This window comes from Ctenopharyngodon idella, chromosome 8 (assembly GCF_019924925.1).
Source record: "Ctenopharyngodon idella isolate HZGC_01 chromosome 8, HZGC01, whole genome shotgun sequence".
Classification (NCBI taxonomy): Eukaryota; Metazoa; Chordata; class Actinopteri; order Cypriniformes; family Xenocyprididae; genus Ctenopharyngodon; species Ctenopharyngodon idella.
Window position 1 is genome coordinate 379,563 of NC_067227.1, and position 23,521 is coordinate 403,083.

The 23,521-nt window shown below is 40.4% G+C and overlaps 2 protein-coding genes across 6 annotated transcripts in view; both read right to left on the reverse strand.

The window, feature by feature from the left end:
- Nucleotides 1–1,498: 1,498 nt before the first annotated feature.
- Nucleotides 1,499–23,521, reverse strand: part of LOC127517907 (tumor necrosis factor receptor superfamily member 14) — a 41,674-nt gene continuing 19,651 nt past the window's right edge. For 2 of the 4 annotated variants that reach the window (XR_007931398.1, XR_007931397.1), the window contains exons 2-9: nucleotides 3,621–3,957; nucleotides 3,201–3,326; nucleotides 2,863–3,018; nucleotides 2,642–2,729; nucleotides 2,389–2,567; nucleotides 2,132–2,299; nucleotides 1,982–2,018; nucleotides 1,499–1,778 (exon numbers count right to left, since the gene is read on the reverse strand). Coding sequence is in view for 1 of the 4 variants with exons in the window: in XM_051904115.1 (XP_051760075.1) it covers nucleotides 1,741–1,778; nucleotides 1,982–2,018; nucleotides 2,132–2,139; nucleotides 2,389–2,567; nucleotides 2,642–2,729; nucleotides 2,863–3,018; nucleotides 3,201–3,326; nucleotides 3,621–3,747 (759 nt within the window). In the remaining 3 variants the exon portion in view is untranslated. Of the gene's footprint in view, nucleotides 1,779–1,981; nucleotides 2,019–2,131; nucleotides 2,300–2,388; nucleotides 2,568–2,641; nucleotides 2,730–2,862; nucleotides 3,019–3,200; nucleotides 3,327–3,620; nucleotides 3,958–12,433; nucleotides 12,599–23,521 lie in introns of those variants that run through there. The other 2 variants (XR_007931396.1, XM_051904115.1) reach the window with 2 other exon arrangements.
- The window catches only part of LOC127517906 (tumor necrosis factor receptor superfamily member 14-like), a 63,106-nt gene continuing 57,228 nt past the window's right edge, over nucleotides 17,644–23,521 (reverse strand). Inside the window, exons 5-9 of one of the 2 annotated variants that reach the window (XM_051904108.1) lie at nucleotides 21,529–21,882; nucleotides 21,112–21,237; nucleotides 20,773–20,928; nucleotides 20,528–20,615; nucleotides 20,189–20,453 (exon numbers count right to left, since the gene is read on the reverse strand). In XM_051904108.1, the coding sequence (XP_051760068.1) occupies nucleotides 20,204–20,453; nucleotides 20,528–20,615; nucleotides 20,773–20,928; nucleotides 21,112–21,237; nucleotides 21,529–21,655 (747 nt within the window). In that variant the 5' untranslated portion in view covers nucleotides 21,656–21,882 and the 3' untranslated portion in view covers nucleotides 20,189–20,203. Of the gene's footprint in view, nucleotides 18,040–20,188; nucleotides 20,454–20,527; nucleotides 20,616–20,772; nucleotides 20,929–21,111; nucleotides 21,238–21,528; nucleotides 21,883–23,521 lie in introns of those variants that run through there. The other variant, XM_051904112.1, reaches the window with a different exon arrangement.

Here is a 23,521-nt window from a genome sequence, read left to right on the forward strand (position 1 = left end):
CAGCACTGCATGAAGTCGAACAAGCCTAATGACAGTAGGCTTGCTCAAGATGCATCGGCGCTGCGCAGAACGATCGGCGTATGACATCAATGTACCACGAGAGCGTTTGGAGAGCAAACAACTCCTTATGCTTTTGAATCGCTATACTTTGATGTCATACGCTGATTGGTCTGTGCAGTGCCAATGCATCTCAAACAAGCCTGACACATTAGGCTTGTTCGAGATGAACTACACTTGCCTGTCACTGGCTGGTGAGATCTGCCGGTTGCAGGCGGGGGAGAACTACAGAGATGGCCATCAGGTCAGACACTTCGTGCTTTCCGTAGTGTGCTGAACCAATGTCATTCATGGCAGACCATGCGATTTTTGCGTTCATTGTAGCCGAAGAAGTGGATGCGTTTGAAATAAGAATATATACTGTACTAGATAGCGTATCCTTAATTTTTGTTAATGTTTTGTGTGTTTTGTTTGAATATCAGATATTCAGTATCAGGATTGGTTAAATACAGGAACTTGTTTAAAAAAAACACGCAACACACGTCGTCAACTGTCGTCACAGAATCTGACCAATGAGAATAAAGTATGTCGTCATCAAGGATTTCACAGCTGATTTTGAGAAACTGCAGCGCCTGACCTAGGCGGCTGGTCTCATTTTGCTCTCACGGTACTTTGATGGCACATGTGATCGTAAGGCGGCTGCAGCGCCGATCAAAGTCGGACACATTTTCTAACCAGAATACATTGCTTTTGTCAGGCGGCAGCTGATCGTTGCGGCACCACATGAAGTCGAACAAGCCTATTCACAAGGGGAGCACATGGCAAAGGAAAAGACATGAACACAATTAAAACCCAAAACCAACAGTGACACTTGGTATCAAAATATGTCTGTTTGCATCTCTGCAGACATGAGATAATGCAAGATCTGCAGTATTCTCTTAAAGGTCTTAATCAAAACAACACCTTCTGTATCTATTTTCATCTATCTTTGACATTTGACCAGTCACTCTGACCTAGGCGTTACACCAACTATGACATAATGGATAAATCTGTTTGACCTTTTTTTTTTTATTAGACCAAAACATACATTTAAAAGGGTGCATGTTTCCTGCATATTTATTCATTGCTCTTATTTTGCTTTTCACTTCTGCTTCTTCTTCTGCTCCGTCTCTTCTACCTCTCATTCTGCGAATATCTTACTTCTTTTGCTCTTTCTCTATACTCTGATCTTCACAATCTGTTAGATACAATACTCTGGAACTATTGTTTACGTAATTCATTTGTTTGTCTCTATAATTTTACATTTAAATTTATTATTTTTTTTGTGATCAACTTTTTTTATTTATTCATTTTTTTTTCATATAAGAATAAATTTATTATTCCTTATTCAAATTTGATCTCTGGCATAATCATTGCTGGTCTGCCTGGATCTCATTGCATGACTAGCACATGTGCTAGAGATGTTCTTTTTCATTGTAGGCAGAATTATACAAGCAATGGCTCTTTTCTTGGTTTGTATACCAGTTTAATAAACATGAATGAGTATCAGTTTAAAGATTTACAATTTACAAAGTATTAGCTTTTAAAGTGAAACATGTCATAATCTCTATGGTAAGAAAAAACCATATATTTCTCAGTATCCATATTAAGTGTATGAAGTGGATATGGATGGGGGGGAGGGTTGATGTAGTCTCTATTCTGGAATTGGATTCTGCAGTGATTCCAAGGTTGTTAGGACTTTTGTTAGGACAATCCGATTCTCTTTATACAGCCACCAACAACTGAAAGCACAGTGAAGGAAAGCATTAGCTACTTTTCAGCTTGAGCAAGCACAAAGAATATTTTGCAATGCTTTCTCACAGTCAAACCACAGAAGACCGAAATATTATTAAATAACAATTTAAATCTAATATTATGTCAGTGAAGTTTCTCATCATGTACATGAGCTGATTAACTGTGTGTGTATATGATTTACTACACTTACCCATACTGACTGCTTCATTGAAATCATTTCCTGTTCCCTTTTAACAAAAAAACCCCCCAAAAAAAACATACATTGTTATTTTAAACATAAAAGAAATTTGTTTTATTTGTTTCTCTTTAATGTGAAAAAAGACATAAAATTGAATTATACCTGTATTCCTGCATGAACAGAAGGAAGACAAAATAGTAATTTAATCATTAGTATATTCCTCACTGCATCACCATCTTTTTTTCTCATTGTAGCAAATATATAGTGTATATGAGTAATTGTCAAAAAGTATTCCAGCTCCTTGACTGTATATATTTTTTTTTAATCTGTCTGAGTTTGCATAGAAAAAACAATTATATGAAAAACAACTATATATCTCATACTACAAAAACATTCTGAACAAATTGAATAAAGCTTACCTGTACCAGATCGTTTCTTCTTTCGAATATGTACAATTGTAAAAACACTTACTACTGCAATTATTATTATTATTAAAGTAACTATAACACTAGCAATGTGTGCAGTAGTGGTGTTTCCACATTCACTGTCAGATGATTGTGTTCCTGGAGATGTTTCAGTAAGTCCCAGTGCTTCACATCTGTGAATAATATCCAGGATGAGATGAAAAATGATGACCAACAGCACACACCAACAGTATAAGTGAACACTTACTGTGTGTGAGGTAAACAGGATGAAAAAGAGCCGTTTGAATATGTGTCGACTTCACAATCTGCACATACTGTATCTGTGGAGGGAGTTCCTGTAAAGACAATGACATATAGTTACAGAAAAGATATTGTTAAAAAAAAAAAAAAAAACCTCTGTTTCCTAAACTGTAACTAATGCAGCACAGATAACAATAAACAGCATATTTATATAATTTTATCATTTACCTGCTTGTTTGATATATTGTCCAGGGCTGCATTCAGAGTGTTTCACAGCGTTTCTACAGCTATCTTTATTTTTTTCAATGCAGTAGAATTGTTCCAGTGGCTCACAAACAGTATCTGACGACCGAGTACAGGCTTTTTTCACTCTTATCCCTCGGCCTAAGATAGAAATGAGTCAACAGGAACCATTTTACACAAGTTACTGTTAGGAACAACAACCACAGAGCAACTAGCATCTCTTCAGATGCTAAATCACCTGCATTAAAAGATCAAACAGATTCAAATGAATAAAATCTTAATTTCCAGATGAACATCCTGTATTTAAAGGGGGAAACACTCACTAGCATCACACACAGTACAGACAAAGCATTTTGATAAGCCGTTGGGTTCATCAATGTAAGTGAATTCAGGGCATGGAGCACAAGTTGTGCTGGTATCTTCTGTGCAGTGCCACAAAACATGATTTCCTAAAAAGCAGCGCATAAAAGTTATTTAATTTCAACAGAAACCACTTTAGCAATGTGATGCAAAATGCACTGTCATGATATACTGACTTTATAATTTAATTTTTTTCCCCTCTAACAAAAACAAATGCTTTTATGCAGAAAAATATATATTCATTAATGCAGAATAAAGCAGATTATCATCACTGAAGTAATATATTTAACAAACCTGAAAAATAAAAAACATCAAAATTTAGGAACTTTGAAATTATACAAATTTTGTTAAATATGTAAACTATATGGTATAACTTTTCTTACCAGCAGCACACATTGGGCAGCATCTCCCACCTATCTCATATTCAGCATCAGCACATCGACACCAGCAAAAATCATAGTGAAGTGCAACAATAACAGTAAAGAGAACAATAATCTTTAAAGTGATCATGTCACAGCTAATATGAGCAGTGAGGAAACACTTCCTCAGCTTGCTGTGCCATTAGTTGAATCATCTGACGGATGCCTTTACAGCAGATAACAGAATAGTGGATTTTGTTGAAAACTGAGAGACAAGAAGACAGTAGTTCAAAAATCAGATCTTGTGCAGGTTGTGTTTCCACAAGCATCTTGCAGATATTTCCATTCTTTGTCAAACAAACTGAAAAAAGAAAGAGAAAGAAGAAAAGAATCAGCTCACGTTGAACTTTTTTTGGGTTATTCTTCAAATAAAACGGCACTTTTGTCTTAAGAATATTAAGGAAATAAATCTCTGAAAACACGTTTCACATTCTCATTAGTTTACTTAATTGTCTGCTGTGAACCTGCATCAATGTTGCGAATTAGCTCAAAGGGGAAATATTAATAATTATTCATAACTCATTATGATTATTAAGTATGAATATTTGATTCAGTTAATTCGATTAACTTGATGTAGCTACATTAAAATTACAATCAGTCAATCAGTTCATTCTGTGAACACTCAGTATTGATTATTAATTAATTCTTAGAGAAGGGTATCTTTCATGGCCACAGAAAAATAATTCTTTCTCTGCATTTACAGCTCTTAGTGTTACAATATGCACGGGCCGGAGACAGAAGATCACAGATAAGGTGGTTTATTTGAACACAAGCAGAGGTACAGGTAACAACAGGTGAGTAGCAGATGCAGTGGTAGTGATAGATAAATGATAGACTGATAATACTGTCCTTTGTGGATTGCAGGATGGATGCTGGATGATAGCGGTGGCAACGTGGAGACGAGGAAGACTGATGACACTCACACACGGACTGGAGACACAGGAGGTAACTCGGAGACACAGGATACAGGTAAGTAGTACTGGGAGTCCTTGAGGAAAGCAAGAGGTAAGTTCCTTATTGCGAACGAGACCGGACAATGAGTGTCTCTGTGTGACACTCTGTGTGAGTGTCTTATATGCTGGTACTGATTGGTGAGCTGATGAGGTGCAGGTGTGCGTGATCAGTACTCAGGAGATGGAGTGCGCTGTGACTGGTGGGTGTTGGAGCCTGGCGTGTCTGTGACAGAAGGGTGGTGAGGTTTGAGAAGAGATACATGGAATGTGGGGTGAATACGATACTCAGGTGGAAGTTGTAGTTTGTAGGTGACCGGGTTGATCTGCTCCAGAATGGTGAATGGGCCAATGAACCTGGGACTCTGCTTACGGCACGGTAGGCGCAGTCGGATGTCTCTGGTGGACAGCCAGACCTTCTGTCCAGGTTGGTAGGCAGGAGCTTCGGAGCGATGAAGGTCTGCTGTCATCCTGCGCCTCCTGAGAGCACGTTGCAGTTGATGGTGTGCTGAGTCCCAGACCCTCTCGCTCTCTCGGAACCAGTAATCCACAGATGGTACGTCTGAGGGTTCCCCTGACCAGGGGAACAGTGGGGGTTGGTACCCGAGTACGCACTGGAATGGTGTAAGTCCGGTAGATGGTTGGCGTAGGGAGTTCTGTACGTACTCGGCCCAACCCAGGTACTGGTTCCAAGAGTCCTGGTGGCCATGACAGAAGGTACGTAGGAAGCGGCCGATCTCTTGGATCTTCCGCTCTGTCTGCCCGTTCGATTGTGGATGGTATCCAGATGACAGGCTGACGGTCACACCTAGGAGCGAGAAGAATGCTTTCCACACTCGAGAGATGAACTGGGGTCCTCTATCCAACACGATGTCCTCCGGGATTCCGAAATATCGGAATATGTGATTGAACATGAGTTCAGCGGTTTCCATGGCAGTGGGAAGTCCTTTCAAAGGAATCAGACGACAGGATTTGGAAAATCTGTCTACAACCACAAGTATACAGGTACAGTCATTAGACCCGGCGGAGTGTTGGTGGAGGCATTGGAGGAGGGCAAGGTCTCGGTAGACCAGGTGATGGGGCTGACGATGATCTCTACTGGGAGTATGGGTTCAGGTTCCTCGGTATTCTCTTCTGGAGTGTGAAGCCTTGACAGTGCGTCAGCCTTGACGTTACGGGATCCAGGACGGTAGGAGATAGTAAAGTTAAAGCATGTGAAGAACAAAGCCCAGCGGGCTTGTCTGGGATTGAGTCTTTTAGCTGCTCGGAGATACTCAAGGTTTTTATGATCTGTTAAGACCAGGAAGGGATGTCTGGCTCCCTCCAGCCAATGCCTCCACTCCTCGAGGGCCAACTTGACAGCAAGAAGTTCTCGGTTACCGATGTCGTAGTTCACCTCCACCGGGTTGAGCTTGTGGGAGAAGAAGGTGCATGGATGGAGGCGGCTAGGGTTCCCCTGCTGCTGTGAGAGGACCGCTCCTACTCTTGTGGTGGATGCGTCCACCTCCACGATGAAGGGTTTGTCCGGGTCTGGATGGACCAGGAGAGGAGCGGTGGTGAAGACTTCTTTGAGGGTGTTGAATGCTTCTGTGGCGGCTGGAGTCCAGGACAGAGACTTGGGCTTGTTACGGAGGAGGCTTGTGAGCGGGCTGGTGATGGAGCTGTAACTTTGGATGAACCGTCTGTAGAAGTTGGCAAAGCCGAGGAAATGTTGGAGTTCCTTAACAGTAGTGGGTGTGGGCCAGTTCCTGATGGCTTCCACCTTCCCCTCGTCCATCCGGATGCCACTGCTGTCGATGTTATACCCAAGGAACTTCACTGAGGATTGATGGAAGGAGCATTTTTCGGCTTTGAAGAATAGCTGGAATTCTCTCAGGCGTTTCAGGACCTCCGCAACGTTACGGCGATGTTCGGCCATGCTCCGGGAGTAAATCAGGATATCGTCTATATAGACCAGAACGAACTTGTGGAGAAACTCTCGGAGCACCTTGTGAATGAAGTCCTGGAATACGGAGGGGGCGTTGACCAGGCCATATGGCATTACAAGGTATTCGTAGTGTCCAGTGGACGTGACGAAGGCGGTCTTCCACTCGTCCCCCTCACGTATTCCGGATGAGGTTATACGTGCTGCGGAGGTCCAACTTGGTGAAGACAGTGGCACCACGGAGATGTTCCAGGGCCGCTGGGACGAGAGGAAGGGGGTACCTGAACTTGACAGTGATGGAGTTTAATGCCCGATAGTCTATACAAGGCCGCAAGCCTCTGTCCTTTTTCGCCACGAAGAAGAAGCTGGATGCAGCAGGGGAAGTCGATGGACGGATGTAGCCTTGAGCCAGAGCCTCCTTGATGTACTCCTCCATGGCCTTCTCCTCTGGGATGGACAGGGGATAGATCTTTCCCCTGGGCACTGACTCACCCGGAAGCAGATCGATGGCGCAGTCCCATGGCCGGTGTGGAGGCAGCTTGGAAGCTCTTTTAGGGCAGAAAACGTCGCTGAAGGGGGCGTAACACGAAGGAATGTCCACTGAACGTCTCTCGATGGGACTCTCGATGGATGTGGTACAGACAGGAAGATGATTGGAGCTTGGAGAGCGTGGAACAGGCAATGCAGAGAAACAGTCAGGGAAGCAGGTGTCGCCCCACTTCAGGACTTCGCCAGTCTTCCATGAGATGATGGGATTGTGCTGCTCCAACCACGGACGCCCTAGGATCACGTCAGCGGTGGATCCCTCCAGAACCAGCGAATGAATGTTCTCCACATGAAGTATTCCGACTTGAAGCAGTAGTGGTCCAACACTATGACTAACATGTCTTCTGCTGACGGGTTTTCCGGTTATTGAGTGGATCTGGTAGGTTGACGGCGTTGTCTTGGTCTTGAGGTGGAGCTGACGGCAGAGGGCACTGGAGATGAAATTTCCTGCTGACCCAGAATCGAGGAGTGCGGTAACTGGAATGGAGATATCAGCAGCAGTAAGTTTTGCAATAGTGGTGAGTGATTTCATGGTATTAGAGGAGGGGAAGATGGCACTCACCATGGGACGAGGAGGACGAGTTGGGCATGCGGAGATTACATGCCCAGGAGAACCATAATACAAGCACAGATTCTGGGTCAGCCTTCTCTGCCGTTCTGTGGGAGTCAGACGAGTTGACTCAAGTTGCATGGGTTCGTTGGCTGGTTCTGGAGGGCTGACGGATTCTGGTCGGCAGAGGGAGGTGTTGAGCTGTGACTGACCCTGGTGCTCTTCAAGGCACGACTGCATACGAGTGGCGAAGCGGATGGATAGTTGGATAAACCGTTCAAGGCCGATGGTATCCTTGTATGCAGCGAGATGCAACCGCACTTGAGGATCCAATCCCTGTCGATACGTTGTTAGTAGCGCTTGTTCGTTCCATCCACTTCTGGCAGCGAGAGTTCTGAATTGCAGAGCATATTCATTCACAGACATTTTTCTTTGTTTCAAATTATAAAGTTTCTCACCAATGGACGAGTCAAAGGCAGGTTCTCCAAACACTTCCTTGAAGTGGTCGACAAAGCTGGAGTACGACTGGATCACAGGGTTTTTTTTGGGACCAAATGGAATCAGCCCATTGAAGCGCTTTACCATTTAATTGTAAAATTAAAAACGCTACCTTTGAGTGTTCCGTGGGGAATAAGTGCGGTTGCATCTCCAGGGCCAGCGAGCATTGCAGGAGGAATTCATTGCAATCCTCCGCCGAACCAGAGAAGGGAGCCGGTTTGGCCATGGGACTGGCGTAAACAGGTGGTGAGGAAGCGGTGTTTCCGGACGTGCTGGCTGGTGGTGGTTGTGACGGGTGAACGGGGAATGTGCAACGCAAAGCGTCAACCAGGTTCTGGAACGGATCGGGATGGCTCATGCTTGTGTTCCGCTGTTAAGGTCCGGTCTTCTGTTACAATATGCACGGGCCGGAGACAGAAGATCACAGATAAGGTGGTTTATTTGAACACAAGCAGAGGTACAGGTGACAACAGGTGAGTAGCAGATGCAGTGGTAGTGATAGATGAATGATAGACTGATAATACTGTCCTTTGTCGATTGCAGGATGGATGCTGGATGATAGCGGTGGCAACGTGGAGACAAGGAAGACTGACGACACTCACACACGGACTGGAGGCACAGGAGGTAACTCGGAGACACAGGATACAGGTAAGTAGTACTGGGAGTCCTTGAGGTAAGCAAGAGGTAAGTTCCTTATTGCGAACGAGACCGGACAATGAGAGTGAGTGTGTGAGTGTCTTATATGCTGGTACTGATTGGTGAGCTGATGAGGTGCAGGTGTGCGTGATCAGTACTCAGGAGATGGAGTGCGCTGTGACTGGTGGGTGTTGGAGCCTGGCGTGTCTGTGACACTTAGAGCTTGATCTAAATCATTTAAGAGACAACTATGAGCAGACAGGAAGTCAGAACCAAATATGTATTGTGCACAAGTTTTATTAACTAAATCACAAACACAAACACATAACTAAACTAACAAACACATACATATACACAAATCACACGTACATGGGTAAAATAAGAAATGAAAGAGTGGAAACGGAAGTGGGAACAGGAAATGGAGCTATGGAGAAAAGTCAAAAACACGCTTAGGGAAACCATCAGTTTTCTCAGTAATAAAGCATCTTTGCTAACAAAGGGGGTTCACAAATTATTACTAAATCGCTGTTTAGTGTCACAGACACGCCAGGCTCTACCCTCACACAGACACAGCGCACGTCATCACCAGAGTTTTAATCACGCACACCTGCAGCCCATCAGCACCCTCATCAATAGCAGCACAAAAGACTCACGGTCTCACTCAGTCACTGCCCGGTCTCGCCTGGCCTGAGAGGCCACCAGCAGGAGTTGTCTTGGGACAGTCGAAGATGCAAGTGAGAGAGGGAGGAGACTGTGTGCTGGCTTTTAACCTATGGTGCTGGCCTCTGCTCCTCTGGGTCAGTGGGCCAATCATACCCAAATCTTTGAAAGGAAAATTTACGATCCTTTAAGCTCTAGCAGGATATTAGCATAAGACATTGGATTGGATGTTTGAGAGAAGAATCTTCTAGATTCTTATAATACTAATGTGTCACAGAGTTCGCAACATGTAGTTGGAGTTCAAACATGATACCCATGTGATTTTAGTTAACCACAGTAGTATGCAACACTGAAACATTAATACAAAACAGATAAGTAATACATAAGCCAAACCCTATAAAAGGAAATTCATGAGATGGGAAAATTGGATACATGTTTATAGATTTCTCACGTGGTTATCTACAGAATAGATAGGATTAAAAGGGTTTATTTGTCCTTCTCAACAAGAATTAAATTAGAGTCATATGTCTCTGCAAATTCTTTCTGATCATAACTCTTCGGTCTTCATGTGTCCTGTAACAGCACACCTGGTTCTGCCTGTGTGTTAGTTTCATTTGGGATGTTATAGTTGCAGTTTTGGGGGATGAGTTCACAGAACTTTGGGAGAATTTTGGATTATTCATAAAATATTCTAAATAATTGTGTGCAGTGTTCTAAATTAACTTTTTTGATCACCAGCCAATGTGGCTGGTAACTTTCTAAAGTTACCAGCCAATCAGAATTTCCACTAGGAAAGGAACTCCATTTTTTTCCCGGTGAAAATAAGAGAAATTACGAGTGCTACTGAATGCATTTGATCATTTTATTAACATTGTTGGCATGAAAAACTCATATAAAGTACAATGCATACAACAAAATATGCACATAAAGTGCAAACATTTCATCTATCTATCATTTGAATCACATGTCTTCAGAGCTCTTCTTCTTCTTCAGAGGTGCCATCAGAATCGGAACTCTCATGGTCCTTTACTGCCTCAACTTACTCAAATTATTAGTTCCCACCACGAAATTGCTCGTTTTGTTTTTTTCTTTCGCGTATATGCGGCAATCCTGACAAAACATGACGACATTTTCGTGATCAAACACAAGCCATTCACGACCCGTCAGCCATTTGGCATTAAATTTTCCTTTCTTCGTTTCTCTGTCGATATCCTCCTCCCCTGCCTCATTCCTCTTCTCGCCCCCAGAAATCTGTCCCAACCACCGCCGCATTTAGTTTAATCTTAACTTTTTCCTTTACTAGCTAACTCCCTCCTCTTTCAGTCTATGCTCCCTGGTCTGGATCCGTTCGTTCTTCTCAATGTGGCCAGCTGTTTTCAAAGGAAAGTAGCTAAAGCCTGCCCAAAAAGTCGCTAAATGTCACTAGATGACATCATGCGTCAATTAGCATATTCGTGACGTCATCACGTCGGTTGCATTCTGCCTAATGTGTTTTCTCTCCTATTTCGTGCTCACATACTGTATTTTAATACAATATAGCCGAATGTCAAATAAAGCTGTTCTTATTTCATATATATATATATATATATATATATATATATAATTTTTATTTTTTTGTCAGGCAACAGAACGAGTATGATATAGTGAATTGACTACATTTTTTATATATGTAAATTATATGAATTCAGAGAGTTTGGAAACTGGATGAACTAAAGCTCTGTGATAGTGAGTAATATAAGTGATAAGCACACGAGAAAAATGGAAATCAAAACGGTAAAATAAATTCTTATATAAAACAAAGGAGAATCAGATAGTGTTTGGTCCGTGGCAACACTGTGCTCGTGTGTAGCTCGCTCATTCACATCTGTCAGATGCCGTGCACTCAACAATGCTGCTGCTCCTCTCAGACACTCACTGAACAGAGCAGACGCTGAGAGAGGTTTGTCCAAAAAGTCGCTAGATTTGTCGCTAGGCGCTTTTTTGAAAAATTGTCGCTAACGGGGTCTGAAAAGTCGCTAAATCTGGTTAGTTGGCAACACTGGATCTTCTTCCTTGTGTTTTCTGATGGACGCTCCGTTCGTTTCCATGGTTTCTCGCGCTGGTTTCACTGCAAACTGCGCGCAGCCAATGGGCGTATGAAGCGTCATCGCGTAGCATTACGGCACAGTGTTCATGGGAAATGTAGGAAGTGCTGCCAGGGGGGATAAATGACCGAGAACAGAGCCTCATGCATCACCGGCCAAACTGGCTAGTAAGTTTTTAGTAACACCCGCCAAAATGAATTTTAACCCGCATTTGGCGGGTTGGCGGGTGTTAATTTAGAGCCCTGATTGTGTGTCTGATTGGTCCAGACGCTACATCAAATTCCGTCATTTTTAACATTTTCCTTAAAACATCAAAAATATTTCCACCACAGCGTCATTTCCACTAAATAAATCAAATAAACTGTTCAGTAGCATTTTGTGATGGAAATGATGGTTGCAAAATTTACATTAGTAAACATTTTTGGGAATAAAATAGATGACTCTTTGTTTAGGTAGCCTAGGGGATGTAGTCATTAAAAAAATCACTTTTTTACATAATAAATAGCTACTAATTTGGAATAAATAAACATTAATTCATATTTTATTATCATGGGTTTTCATATTAAAAGTGTAAATTAAGTAAATCACCAAATCAATTTTTTTTTTTTTTTTTTTTGTAAAACTGCACATAAAAAGCAAAAAAAGCATTTTAGTAGAGATTAAACCCTGAAAACAAGTGGGAGGAGCAAAAGCAGGAAATAAGGCAAAAATTCTTTCACATTAGAGCTTCAGTCAAAATGTGAATGAAACTTAGAAATAACACGTATAGATCAAATCGACTAAAAGATAAACGGAGACATTTATATAAATTGGTCAGTTGTCGACTGCCTTTAAAATACGGACAACAAAAGCCTGTTGTGTGCCGTGATTATTTAGTAGGTAGTTTAGCTGCAGGTTTTCCTTTTTAATGAAACACTAAAACTACTTACCAGCTGATAGGCTATAGAGTCATTTCACGTCTGTTTCTCTCTCAAAACACTGGTCAGTGGTCACAGCGAAAAATCGGGAGCTGACAGCAGAAAGTTGCAGCATTGACATCCGACATCTTTCCTGACATGTGTGTGTGGAGACAAACCCGTGTTACGAGGTTCTGAGATGGTTTCAGTTGAGCATACATGAATATTAATGAGTTTCTGAGGAAATGAGAATTTTAGTTCTCGCTCTTTGTTTCTCAGCAGGTTTATGGATCATTTAAAACAAATAGTTTCACCGCGAACTTAAACTACAATTGTTTATCTTAACACTTTATAGTGTTTTTTTTTATTAGTTTTGTGCAGTCGTCTCTGACTGTATGATTGAGGGATTCGTGTAATGTTTGGATAAAGCACAGCAAACTAGTCGCATCAATTTCATTTCTTTGTGCTTTTCCTTTGTACCTTGCGATGCTTTAAACTGTATTTTATTAGTTGTTATCATTTGCTAAATACATCACTTCCCGTAACAACTGAAATAAACCTTTTGTACATATTATGTACATTGTGTAGGCTACATAGTATTTTTGTAACCTGTGGTTAATGGTGCGGTGATCCATATGATGCGTTAATTCACGAGCCAGAGAATTCAACATCCTCCATGTTCTCTAGTTGGGAACAGACTGGTTGTAAAAGTCATACAGTGCTAAAAATTGTTGCTGAAATTTCATATTTTTTATGTTTCCAATAAAAAATATTTAAATTTTTAAATAAAATTTTATAATTTAAAATGATCACAATAAGGTTCAAGGTTTTACTTGCACAGTGAACTCAAAAATCTCCGAACGCCTGAATGATTACAGCTACACTGATTTCCAATAGAAGAGCAGATATAGAATATTCTTAAATATATGAATTAACTGCCATTTAATTTATTTATTGCTATGCTTTTCTGATACCTTCCCTTATGAAGCTTTAAAACTGTGTCATCCCTCTGGCAATGGCTGAAATAATGTCTACAACCACACCAGTGCTGATGCTGTTAACATTAACAATTTGAGAACAAAGTATAAAAATAATAATAATTTGCACGGTTTGATGTGATCCGAGCTAAGTGATCGTTAATCACCATTGACAGTTGGTCAGAACAAAAGTGGCAGACATACTTACTTGTTCAGATGACATTTTCCAGTGAAAATTCTTATTTTGGTCATACTTCAAGACTACAATCTGTGATTCTGAAGTACAGTATCCACACCGGTGCGATGACTGACAGCAAACATTAGATTCATCCGCTGAGGAGTCGTGCTGATGCACAACCCACGTAAAGATGATAATTCTGCAAATAACGGCAATTGCAGGTTTCAAACAGAGATGGCGACAAAGAGGCAAAACTTACGGACTGTCATTTGGCTGTTGTAGTCTGCAGTCTCCATTTTAAAGATATATGGGATGATACTGTCGATCGGTACATTGCCAATAAGGCCGGTGAAAAACAGCTCCTCAGTTATATTGGAACTCATCGACCGCAGCGCTGGTAAACGCAACAGGATTCGGGCCAACCTGCCACATCAATCAGCAATTAATGAGAGCACATTAACAAATCAGCCAATTAAACACCTAAGGCTGCGTCTACATTAATCTGGATACATTTGAAAACTGCGTTTTCATTTCAAAACACTCTGTTGTTTTCAAGCGTTTGCCAAGTTTCTCATCCACACTGAAATCATCTTATTGTGCATGTGTAAAACATAATAAAAGCTCCCTGAGATGATATGAGAGACCAGACATAATAAAGTTCTCATGCTATTCTTCAGCCACAATCATTTTATTAACAGAATATCCCATCACTCACTGGTGTGTTCAGGTCACACTCAATCACCCTCATGCTTTGACTCAGGACAGCAATTGAGAGTAAATTTTCTGTCATCTTTGCAGGAATGTAATATGAAGATTGTGCAAAGTGACATTTATCTTTAGCAAAACTGTGAAAGTAGACAGCACATAACAGGCACATACTGTTATAAACATAAATATATATACACCGATCAGGCATAACATTATGACCACCTTCGTAATATTGTTCTGTTCCCCCTTTTGCTGCCAAATCAGCCCTGACCCGTCGAGGCATGGACTCCTCTAGACCCCTGAAGGTGTGCTGTGGTATCTGACACCAAGATGTTAGCAGCAGATCCTTTAAGTCCTGTAAGTTGTGAGGTGGAGCCTCCATGGATCGGACTTGTTTGTTCAGCACATCCCACTGATGCTCGATTGGATTGAGATCTGGGGAATTTGGAGGCCAAGTCAACACCTCAAACTCGTTGTTGTGCTCCTCAAACCATTGCTGAACCATTTTTGCTTTGTGGCAGGAGCATTATCCTGCTGAAAGAGGCCACAGCCAGCAGGGAATACCGTTTCCATGAAAGGGTGTACATGGTCTGCAACAATGCTTAGGTAGGTGGTACGTGTCAAAGTAACATCCACATGGATGGCAGGACCCAAGGTTTCCCAGCAGAACATTGCCCAAAGCATCACACTGCCTCCTCCGGCTTGCCTTCTTCCCATAGTGCACCCTGGTGCCATGTGTTCCCCAGGTAAGCGACGCACACGCACCCGGCCATCCACGTGATGTAAAAGAAAACGTGATTCATCAGACCAGGCACCTTCTTCCATTGCTCCGTGGTCCAGTTCTGATGCTCACGTGTCCACTGTTGGCTCTTTCGGAGCTGTTGGAGATGTTGGCACATCAACTTTGAGGACAAAATGTTCACTTGCTGCCTAATATATCCACCCACTAACAGATAATCAGTGTTATTCACTTCACCTGACAGTGCTCATCATGTTATGCCTGATCGGTGTATATGTGAATAAAAGCAGTTTTGACTTTTTGACTATTAGTAATTAATGAATATTTTTAGGAAGATAGAGTGTGCATTTGTTGCAGAAGGATGCAAGGCAAAGGCAAAACACTCATAGGATGTACAGTCTGTACTGAGGGAAGTTACTGTAAGTCATGAGGTTTAGAAAATAGTTTTTGTTTGGAACGCCCCAGAGGTGCCAGATGTCGTCCTGGGAGAAATGCTTTTCTGGTGATCCTGAGGTGGGTGATCCTGCTTTTGTAAACTTGTGTCTTGCATTTGAAACTCTGGTGGGAACAAACTCATTCTGTTTGAGAGCACACTTCCACTGGCTAGACCAGTTTCCCATTTCTGAAATGAGACATCCTTGACGTATGCGGCTGACAAATGCGACCATCAGAGGACAGTGACCAGTATCAGTAATCCCAGTAGTGATATTGTACATTGAGGATGTTGCCATGTCGCCAGAAATAGAGCTGTTGTCAGTAATGAGTCAGGGTGTCTCAGTGCCCGAATTCGTGTACATGATACACTGATTCTCAAGCTAGGGAGCTGATTGAGACGCACCCTTGGTGTTCCTCCAGGAACAGGGCTGACACTGGGTTAGACCGTGTGTGTTTAGGTATTTGATGGCAAAATGCAACAAGAATAATATTCACATGACTGTGTGATGACACACCTTTACTGTCTTCCATTGTAGAAAAGTGAAGCTGCCAATGCCCCGAGATGGTGCTGACGTCTTGCGCTGATTATGTTGTTCGGAGCCTGAGTCTGACCATTATTGAGCCTGAAGTGGAGCTGCGGTATCAAGGTCTTACCCACACTCCCACAGGGAGTGACTGCTCCAATTTTGCCTGACTGCTCCAATTTTGATGTCTGCTGATTGTAGCACAACTGAAGTCTTATTAAAATAAGGTAAAATAAAGTACTAACCACTAAGCTTTTTGGTGCCTCCTTGACTACTTCGCTTAGAGATGCTATCAATCTCAGCTGTCAATCATGACATCTCACCCCCTGTTTTATAGCATTAAATAACTAACTAAAACCAAACTTATTTAAAAAACGAACACTTGAACTAACATCAGCATGATAAAAACTGCCTGAAATGACAGAAACCATCTTTGAAAAAAAAATAATTTGAAGTGTAATTTGATTGTTTAGTTTGTCTCACGTCCCATTAGATTACATTGAGAGGGCGGGGTTTATGACCTGTACTGCATCCAGCCACCTGGGGGCGATTGAAACGTTTTGGCTTCACTTTTCACGACGTGTGCGGCACACCCGATGTATACTGTTAATAAGGTAATTTAAATATTGTGTAACAGTTTTCTTATGAATCCTCTAGGCTACACTGGAAGAGGAAAATGGAGAGAGATGCTTCCAGTCAGAAACACTGGTGTTAGTGTAACAGACGTAGGCCGGTAAGAGCTGTGTGTGTAAACCTCACTCGCCTGATCTCAAAAAGAGCTCTGACTGACGCTAGAGACTGCAATCTTTAGCCTTGTTAGAGCGTCTGACTCCCACGCCGGCGGACCTGGGTTCGAGTCCTACTTAGAGTGCTGAGGAAGACACTTCAGCGCCTCTTTTAACTCAGGAGCCTGAGGAAGTTTGGAATGAGCCTCAACATCTCAAATCAATCTACATCTGCTCTGTGACTGGCTGCATCACTGCCTGCTACAGACACAGCATCACTGGCAACAGCAAAGCTCTGCCCACCACGTTGTAGGAGGTGAGCTTCCCTCCATCCAGGACATCTACACCAGGTGGTGTGTGAGGAAAGATCATCAGACTGCTCTCTCTGCTGTCCTCAGGCAGACGGTCCCGCAGCACCTGGACCCGCACGAGCCGACTGAGTGACAGCTGTATCTCTCAGGCTGCTGAACAGCCAGAACTGATACGCCTTACACAGCACACCCCGCTCTATCCTATGCCATGCACTGCACTTTAAACTCCATCACCACAATTTCCACTAAACTGGACTCTAATGTTGCTCTCACTGCACTTTAACACAAGAATCAACTCTGCCATCACCTACTCATCATCCCACTGCATGTCTGCAACTTTATTATGTGTATAATTGTGTATTATATGTATAATCTGAACCTTTTGTATATTTATCATCTATATTGTGTATAATGTGTTTTGATATCTGTAAAGTATATCTAATTATATTCTGCACTGTCTGGAGTTCGTAGTGAGTGAACGTGTCAGCACTAGTTCACTCACTACATAACTAGTTTTTTTGTAATTTGATGCAAAGGTAATATAATACAAAGTGTAGTGTTATAAATGTGCATACATATTTTTAATGAAAATATAAAAAACTTTGCAGGATTTACGATGTTGATGACCGTTAAAACATGGCGCCAGTTGCAGGAAGAAGTGATTTTTATTTATTCTGTCTTAAAGTTTCAATCTTAAATTCATTATTTTGTCAGACAATGTCTAAATAAGTCTTGCATTATATAGAAGTTTGCTGACTGTTTATTCTGAGAGCATCAGTATGAGAAAAATACAGCTTGACTACTAATACAATCCATTTCTGTCCACTAATTGATAAAAATAAATAATAAAGATGTAATTCTAATGTCAAGATAATAATGTTTGTTTTTATCTACATTTTGCTTCATTGGAATTTCAGGTTTAGCTCATTTGATTGTCTCACAATTCTGAGTAGTCTCTAGACTGGAATCGGTAGTGATTCCTAATTTGTTGGGACTTCTTCTTCCAATCCGTTTGACTCAGCAGTTATACAGCCATCATCAACTGAAAACACAGTGAAGGAAAGCATTAGCTACTTTTCAGCTTGAACAAGCACAGAGAATGTTTTGCATTGATTTCTCACAGTAAAACCACAGAAGATTGAAATATTATTAAATAATTCACAACGGTAATCTAATATTATGTCAGTGAAGTTTCTCATCATGTACATGAGCTGATTAACTGTGTGTGTATATGATTTACTACACTTACCCATACTGACTGCTTCATTGAAATCATTTCCTGTTCCCTTTTAACAAAAAACAAATAAACATACATCTTGTTATTTGAAAACAATAAAATAAATGTATTTTATGTTTTTCTCTTTAATGTGAAAAAAGAAATAAACTTTCTTTATACCTGTATTCCTGCATGAACAAAGGAAGACAAAATAGTAATTTAATCATTAGTATATTCCTCACTGCATCACCATCTTTTTTTCTCATTGTAGCAAATATATAGTGTATATGAATGATTGTCAAAAAGTATTCCAGCTCCATGACTGTATATCTAATCTTTATCTAATCTTTTAATCTGTCTGAGTTTGCATAGAAAAAACAATTATACAAAAAACAACTATATACAGTTGTGGTCAGAATTATTGGCACCCTTGGTAAATATGAACAAAGATGACTATAAAAATAAATCTGCATTGTTTATCCTTTTGATCTTTAATTCATAAAATTAGCAAAATTCTATCCTTTCATTGAAGGAAAAGAATTGAAAGTGGAAAATCACATTATGAAATAAATGTTTTTCTCTAAAACACGTTGGCCACAATTATTGGCACCCCTCAAATTTTTTATGAATAAAATATCTCTGAAGTATATTCCCATTCATATTTACATTTTTTAGCACACCAGGGTGATCATGAACATGAAATTGTCCAGCCATGACTTCCTGTTCCACAGGAGTATAAACATGAGGAAACACAAAGGCCAAATTCCCCTAATCATTCATCACAATGAGTAAAACCAAAGAATATAGTTCTGATGTGCAGCAAAAGATTGTTGAGCTTCACAAAATAGAAAATGGCTATAAGAAAATAGCTAAAGCATTGAAAATCCTCATTTCCACCATCAGGGCAATAATTAAGAAGTTCCAGTCAACTAAAGATGTTACAAATCTGCCTGGAAGAGGACGTGTGTCTAAATCGTCCTAATGTGCGGTGAGGAGGAGAGTCTGAGTGGCCAAAGACTCTCCAAGGATCACAGCTGGAGAATTGCAGAGATTAGTTGAGTCTTGAGTCTCAGAAATCTTTAAAAAAAAAATGATCAAACAGCACCTACATCCCCACAAGTTGTTCGGGAGGGTTTCAAGAAAAATCCTCTGCTCTCATCCAGAAACAATCTCCAGCATATTCAGTTGTCAGACAAGACTGGAGCTTCAAACGGGACCGGCTTCTTTGGTCAGATGAAACTAAAAAAAGAGCTTTTTGGCAGCAAACCCACCAGATGGGTTTGGTGCACACATGGATAAAAAGTACCCCATGCCCACGGTTAAATATACTGCTGGATCTTTAATGTTGTGGGCCTATTTTTCTGCTGGAGGTCCTGGACATCTTGTTCAGATACATGGCATCATGGATTCTATCAAATACTAACAGATAAAAAATCAAAACCTGACCGCTTCTGCTAGAAATCCAATAATGGGCCGTGATTGGATCTTCCATCAGGACAATGATCCAAAACAAACATCAAAACCAACACAAAAATGTGTCACTGAGCACAAAATGAAGCTTCTGCCATGGCCGTCCCAGTCCCCTGACCTGAACCCTAAAGAAATGAGTGGAGTGAACTGAAGAGAAGAAGCACCAACATGGAGCTGGAATCTGAAGGATCTGGAGAGATTCTGTATGGAGGAATGGTCTCTGATCTCGTGTCAGGTGTTCTCCAAACTCATCAGGCATTATAGGAGAAGACTCAGAGCTGTTATCTTGGCAAAAGGAGGTTGCAAAAAGTATTGAATAAAAGGGTGCCAATAATTGTGGCCAACGTGTTTTAGAGAAAAACATTTATTTCATAAAGTGATTTCCCCCCCCCCCCCCACTTTCAATTCTTTTCTTTCAATGAAATGTTAGATTTTTGCTAATTTTATTAATTAAAGATCAAAAGGATAAACAATGCAGATTTATTTTTACATTCATCCTTGATCATATTTATCAAGGGTGTCAATAATTCTGACCACAACTGTATCTCATACTACAAAAACATTCTGAACAAATTGAATAAAGCTTACCTGTACCAGATCGTTTCTTCTTTCGATTATGTACAATTGTAAAACATACTACTGCAATTATTATTATCATTATTAAAGTAACTATAACACTAAGAACAATGTGTGCAGTAGTGGTGTTTCCACATTCACTGTCAGATGATCGTGTTCCTGGAGATGTTTCAGTAAGTCCCAGTGCTTCACATCTGTGAATAATATCCAGGATCAGATGAAAAATGATGACCAACAGCACACACCAACAGTATAAGTGAACACTTACTGTGTGTGAGGTAAACAGGATGAAAAAGAGCCGTTTGAATATGTGTCGGCTTCACAATCTGCACATACTGTATCTGTGGAGGGAGTTCCTGTAAAGACAATGACATATAGTTACAGAAAAGATATTGTGTTTTTAAAATACGCTCTGTTTCCTAAACTGCAACTAATGCAGCACAGATAACAATAAACAATTTTTATATTTATATTATATTTTTTATATTATATTTATATAATTTTATCATTTACCTGCTTGTTTGATATATTGTCCAGGGCTGCATTCAGAGTGTTTCACAGCAAATCTACAGCTATCTTTATTTCGTTCAATGCAGTAGAATTGTTCCAGTGGCTCACAAACAGTATCTGACGACCGAGTACAGGCTTTTTTCACTCTTATCCCTCGGCCTAAGATAGAAATGAGTCAACAGGAACCATTTTACACAAGTTACTGTTAGGAACAACAACCACAGAGCAACTAGCATCTCTTCAGATGCTAAATCACCTGCATTAAAAGATCAAACAGAATCAAATGAATAAAATCTATAACAACATCTTAATTTCCAGATGAACAAAAGGTGAAACACTCACTAGCATCACACACAGTACAATCAAAGCATTTTGAGAAGCCGTTGGGTTCATCAATGTGAGTGAAATCAGGGCATGGAGCACAAGTTGTGCTGGTATCTTCTGTGCAGGGCCTATAAACATGATTTCCTAAAAAGCAGCACATAAAAGTTATTTAATTTCAACAGAAACCACTTTAGCAATGTGATGCAAAATGCACTGTCATGATATACTGACTTTATAATTTTATTTTTTTTTCTCTAACCAAACAAATGCTTTTATGCAGAAAAAATATATTCATTAATGCAGAATGAAGCAGATTATCGTCACTGAAGTAATATATTTAACAAACCTGAACAATAAAACACATCAAAAGTTAGGAACTTTGAAATTATACAAATTATGTTAAACATGTAAACTATATGGTATAACTTTTCTTACCAGCAGCACACATTGGGCAGCATCTCCCATCTATCTCATATTCAGCATCAGCACATCGACACCAGCAAAAATCATAGTGAAGTGGAACAATAACAGTAAAGAGAACAATAATCCTTAAAGTGATCATGTCACATAAATGTCAGTAGAGTCTCGTCAGCTAATATGAGCTTTGAGGAAACATTTCCTCAGCTTTCACATTAGCTGCCATTAGTTGAATGATCTGATGGGTTCCCTGAGAGTAGCTAATAGTATAGGAGGATTTTGTTGAAGAAGACAGCAGTTCAAAAATCAGATCTTGTGCAGGTTGTGTTTCCACAAGCATCTTGCAGATATTTCCATTCTTTGTCAAACAAACTGAAAAAAGAAAGAAAGAAGAAGAAAAGAATCAGCTCACTGTGAACTTTTTTAGGTTATTCTTCAAGTAAAACGGCACTTTTGTCTTGAGAATATTTAGGAAATAAATCTCTGAAAACATGTTTCACATTCTCATTAGTTTACTTAATCTTCTGCTGTGGACCTGCATCAATGTTGCGAATTAGCTCAAAGGGGAAATATTAATAATTATTCATAACTCATTATGATTATTAATTATGATTAATTATGAATATTTGAATCAGTTAGTCAGATTAACTTGATGTAGCTACATTAAAATTACAATCAATCAATCAATCAATCAATCAATCAGTTCATTCTGTGAACACTCAGTATTGATTATTAATTCATTCTTAGAGAAGGGTATCTTTCATGGCCACAGAAAAATAATTCTTTCTCAGCATTTACAGCTCTTAGAGCTTGATCGAGATCATTTAAGAGACAACTATGAGCAGACAGGAAGTCAGAACCAAATATGTATTGTGCATTTTATTAAATAAACTAACAAACACATACATACACACAAATCACACGTACATGGGTAAAATGAGAAATGAAAGAGTGGAAACGGAAGTGGGAACAGGAAATGGAGCTACGGAGAAAAGTCAAAAACACGCTTAGGGAAACCATCAGTTTTCTCAGTAATAAAGCATCTTTGCTAACAAAGGGGGTTCACAAATTATTACTAAATCGCTGTTTAATGTTCAAATGTACTATACTTGCACGATGCCTTTTGCTGTTGAGGAGTGTCCAGATCTGCAGGCTGAGGAGAAATTCTTGATGGTTCGGTCTGAAGTTGTAATCAATATCTTCCGCGTTGGATGAAGAAATATGAAACAACTTAAGCTGTTAATTTGACTCTTGTAGTGGGAAAGAGTTCTCTCTCTCTGTGTTAAGCACATGGTGGGGGCAGGTCGAGGCCTGCCGTCCTGGCCTGAGAGGACACCAGCAGGAGTTGTCTTGGGACAGTTGAAGATGCAAGAGAGAGAGGGAGGAGACTGTGCGCTGGCTTTTAACCTATGGTGCTGGCCTCTGCTCCTCTGGGTCAGTGGGCCAATCATACCCAAGTCTTTGAAAGGAAAATTTACGATCCTTTAAGCTCTAGCAGGATATTAGCATAAGACATTGGATTGGATGTTTGACAGAAGAATCTTCTAGATTCTTATAATACTAATGTGTCACAGAGTTAGCAGCATTGAACATAAATTACCAAATGGGGAAATGAAAGTTGGAGTCCATCGATACCAAACATGCTACCCATGTGATTTTAGTTAACCACAGTAGTATGCAACACTGAAACATTAATATCAAAATAGTTCAAAAGAGAGAAGTAATACATAAGCCAAACCCTTTAAAAGGAAAATCATGAGGGGAAAATTGGATACATGTTTAAACATTTCTCACGTGGTTATCTACAGAATAGATTAAAAGGGTTTATTCTCAACAAGAATTAAATCAGAGTCACATGTCTCTGCAAATTCTTTCTGATCATAAATCTTCAGTCTTCATGTGTCCTGTAACAGGACACCTTCTGCCTGTGTGTTAGTTTCATTTGGGATGTTATAGTTGCAGTTTAGGGGGATGAGTTCACAGAACTTTGTTGGGAGAGTTTTCTGGATTA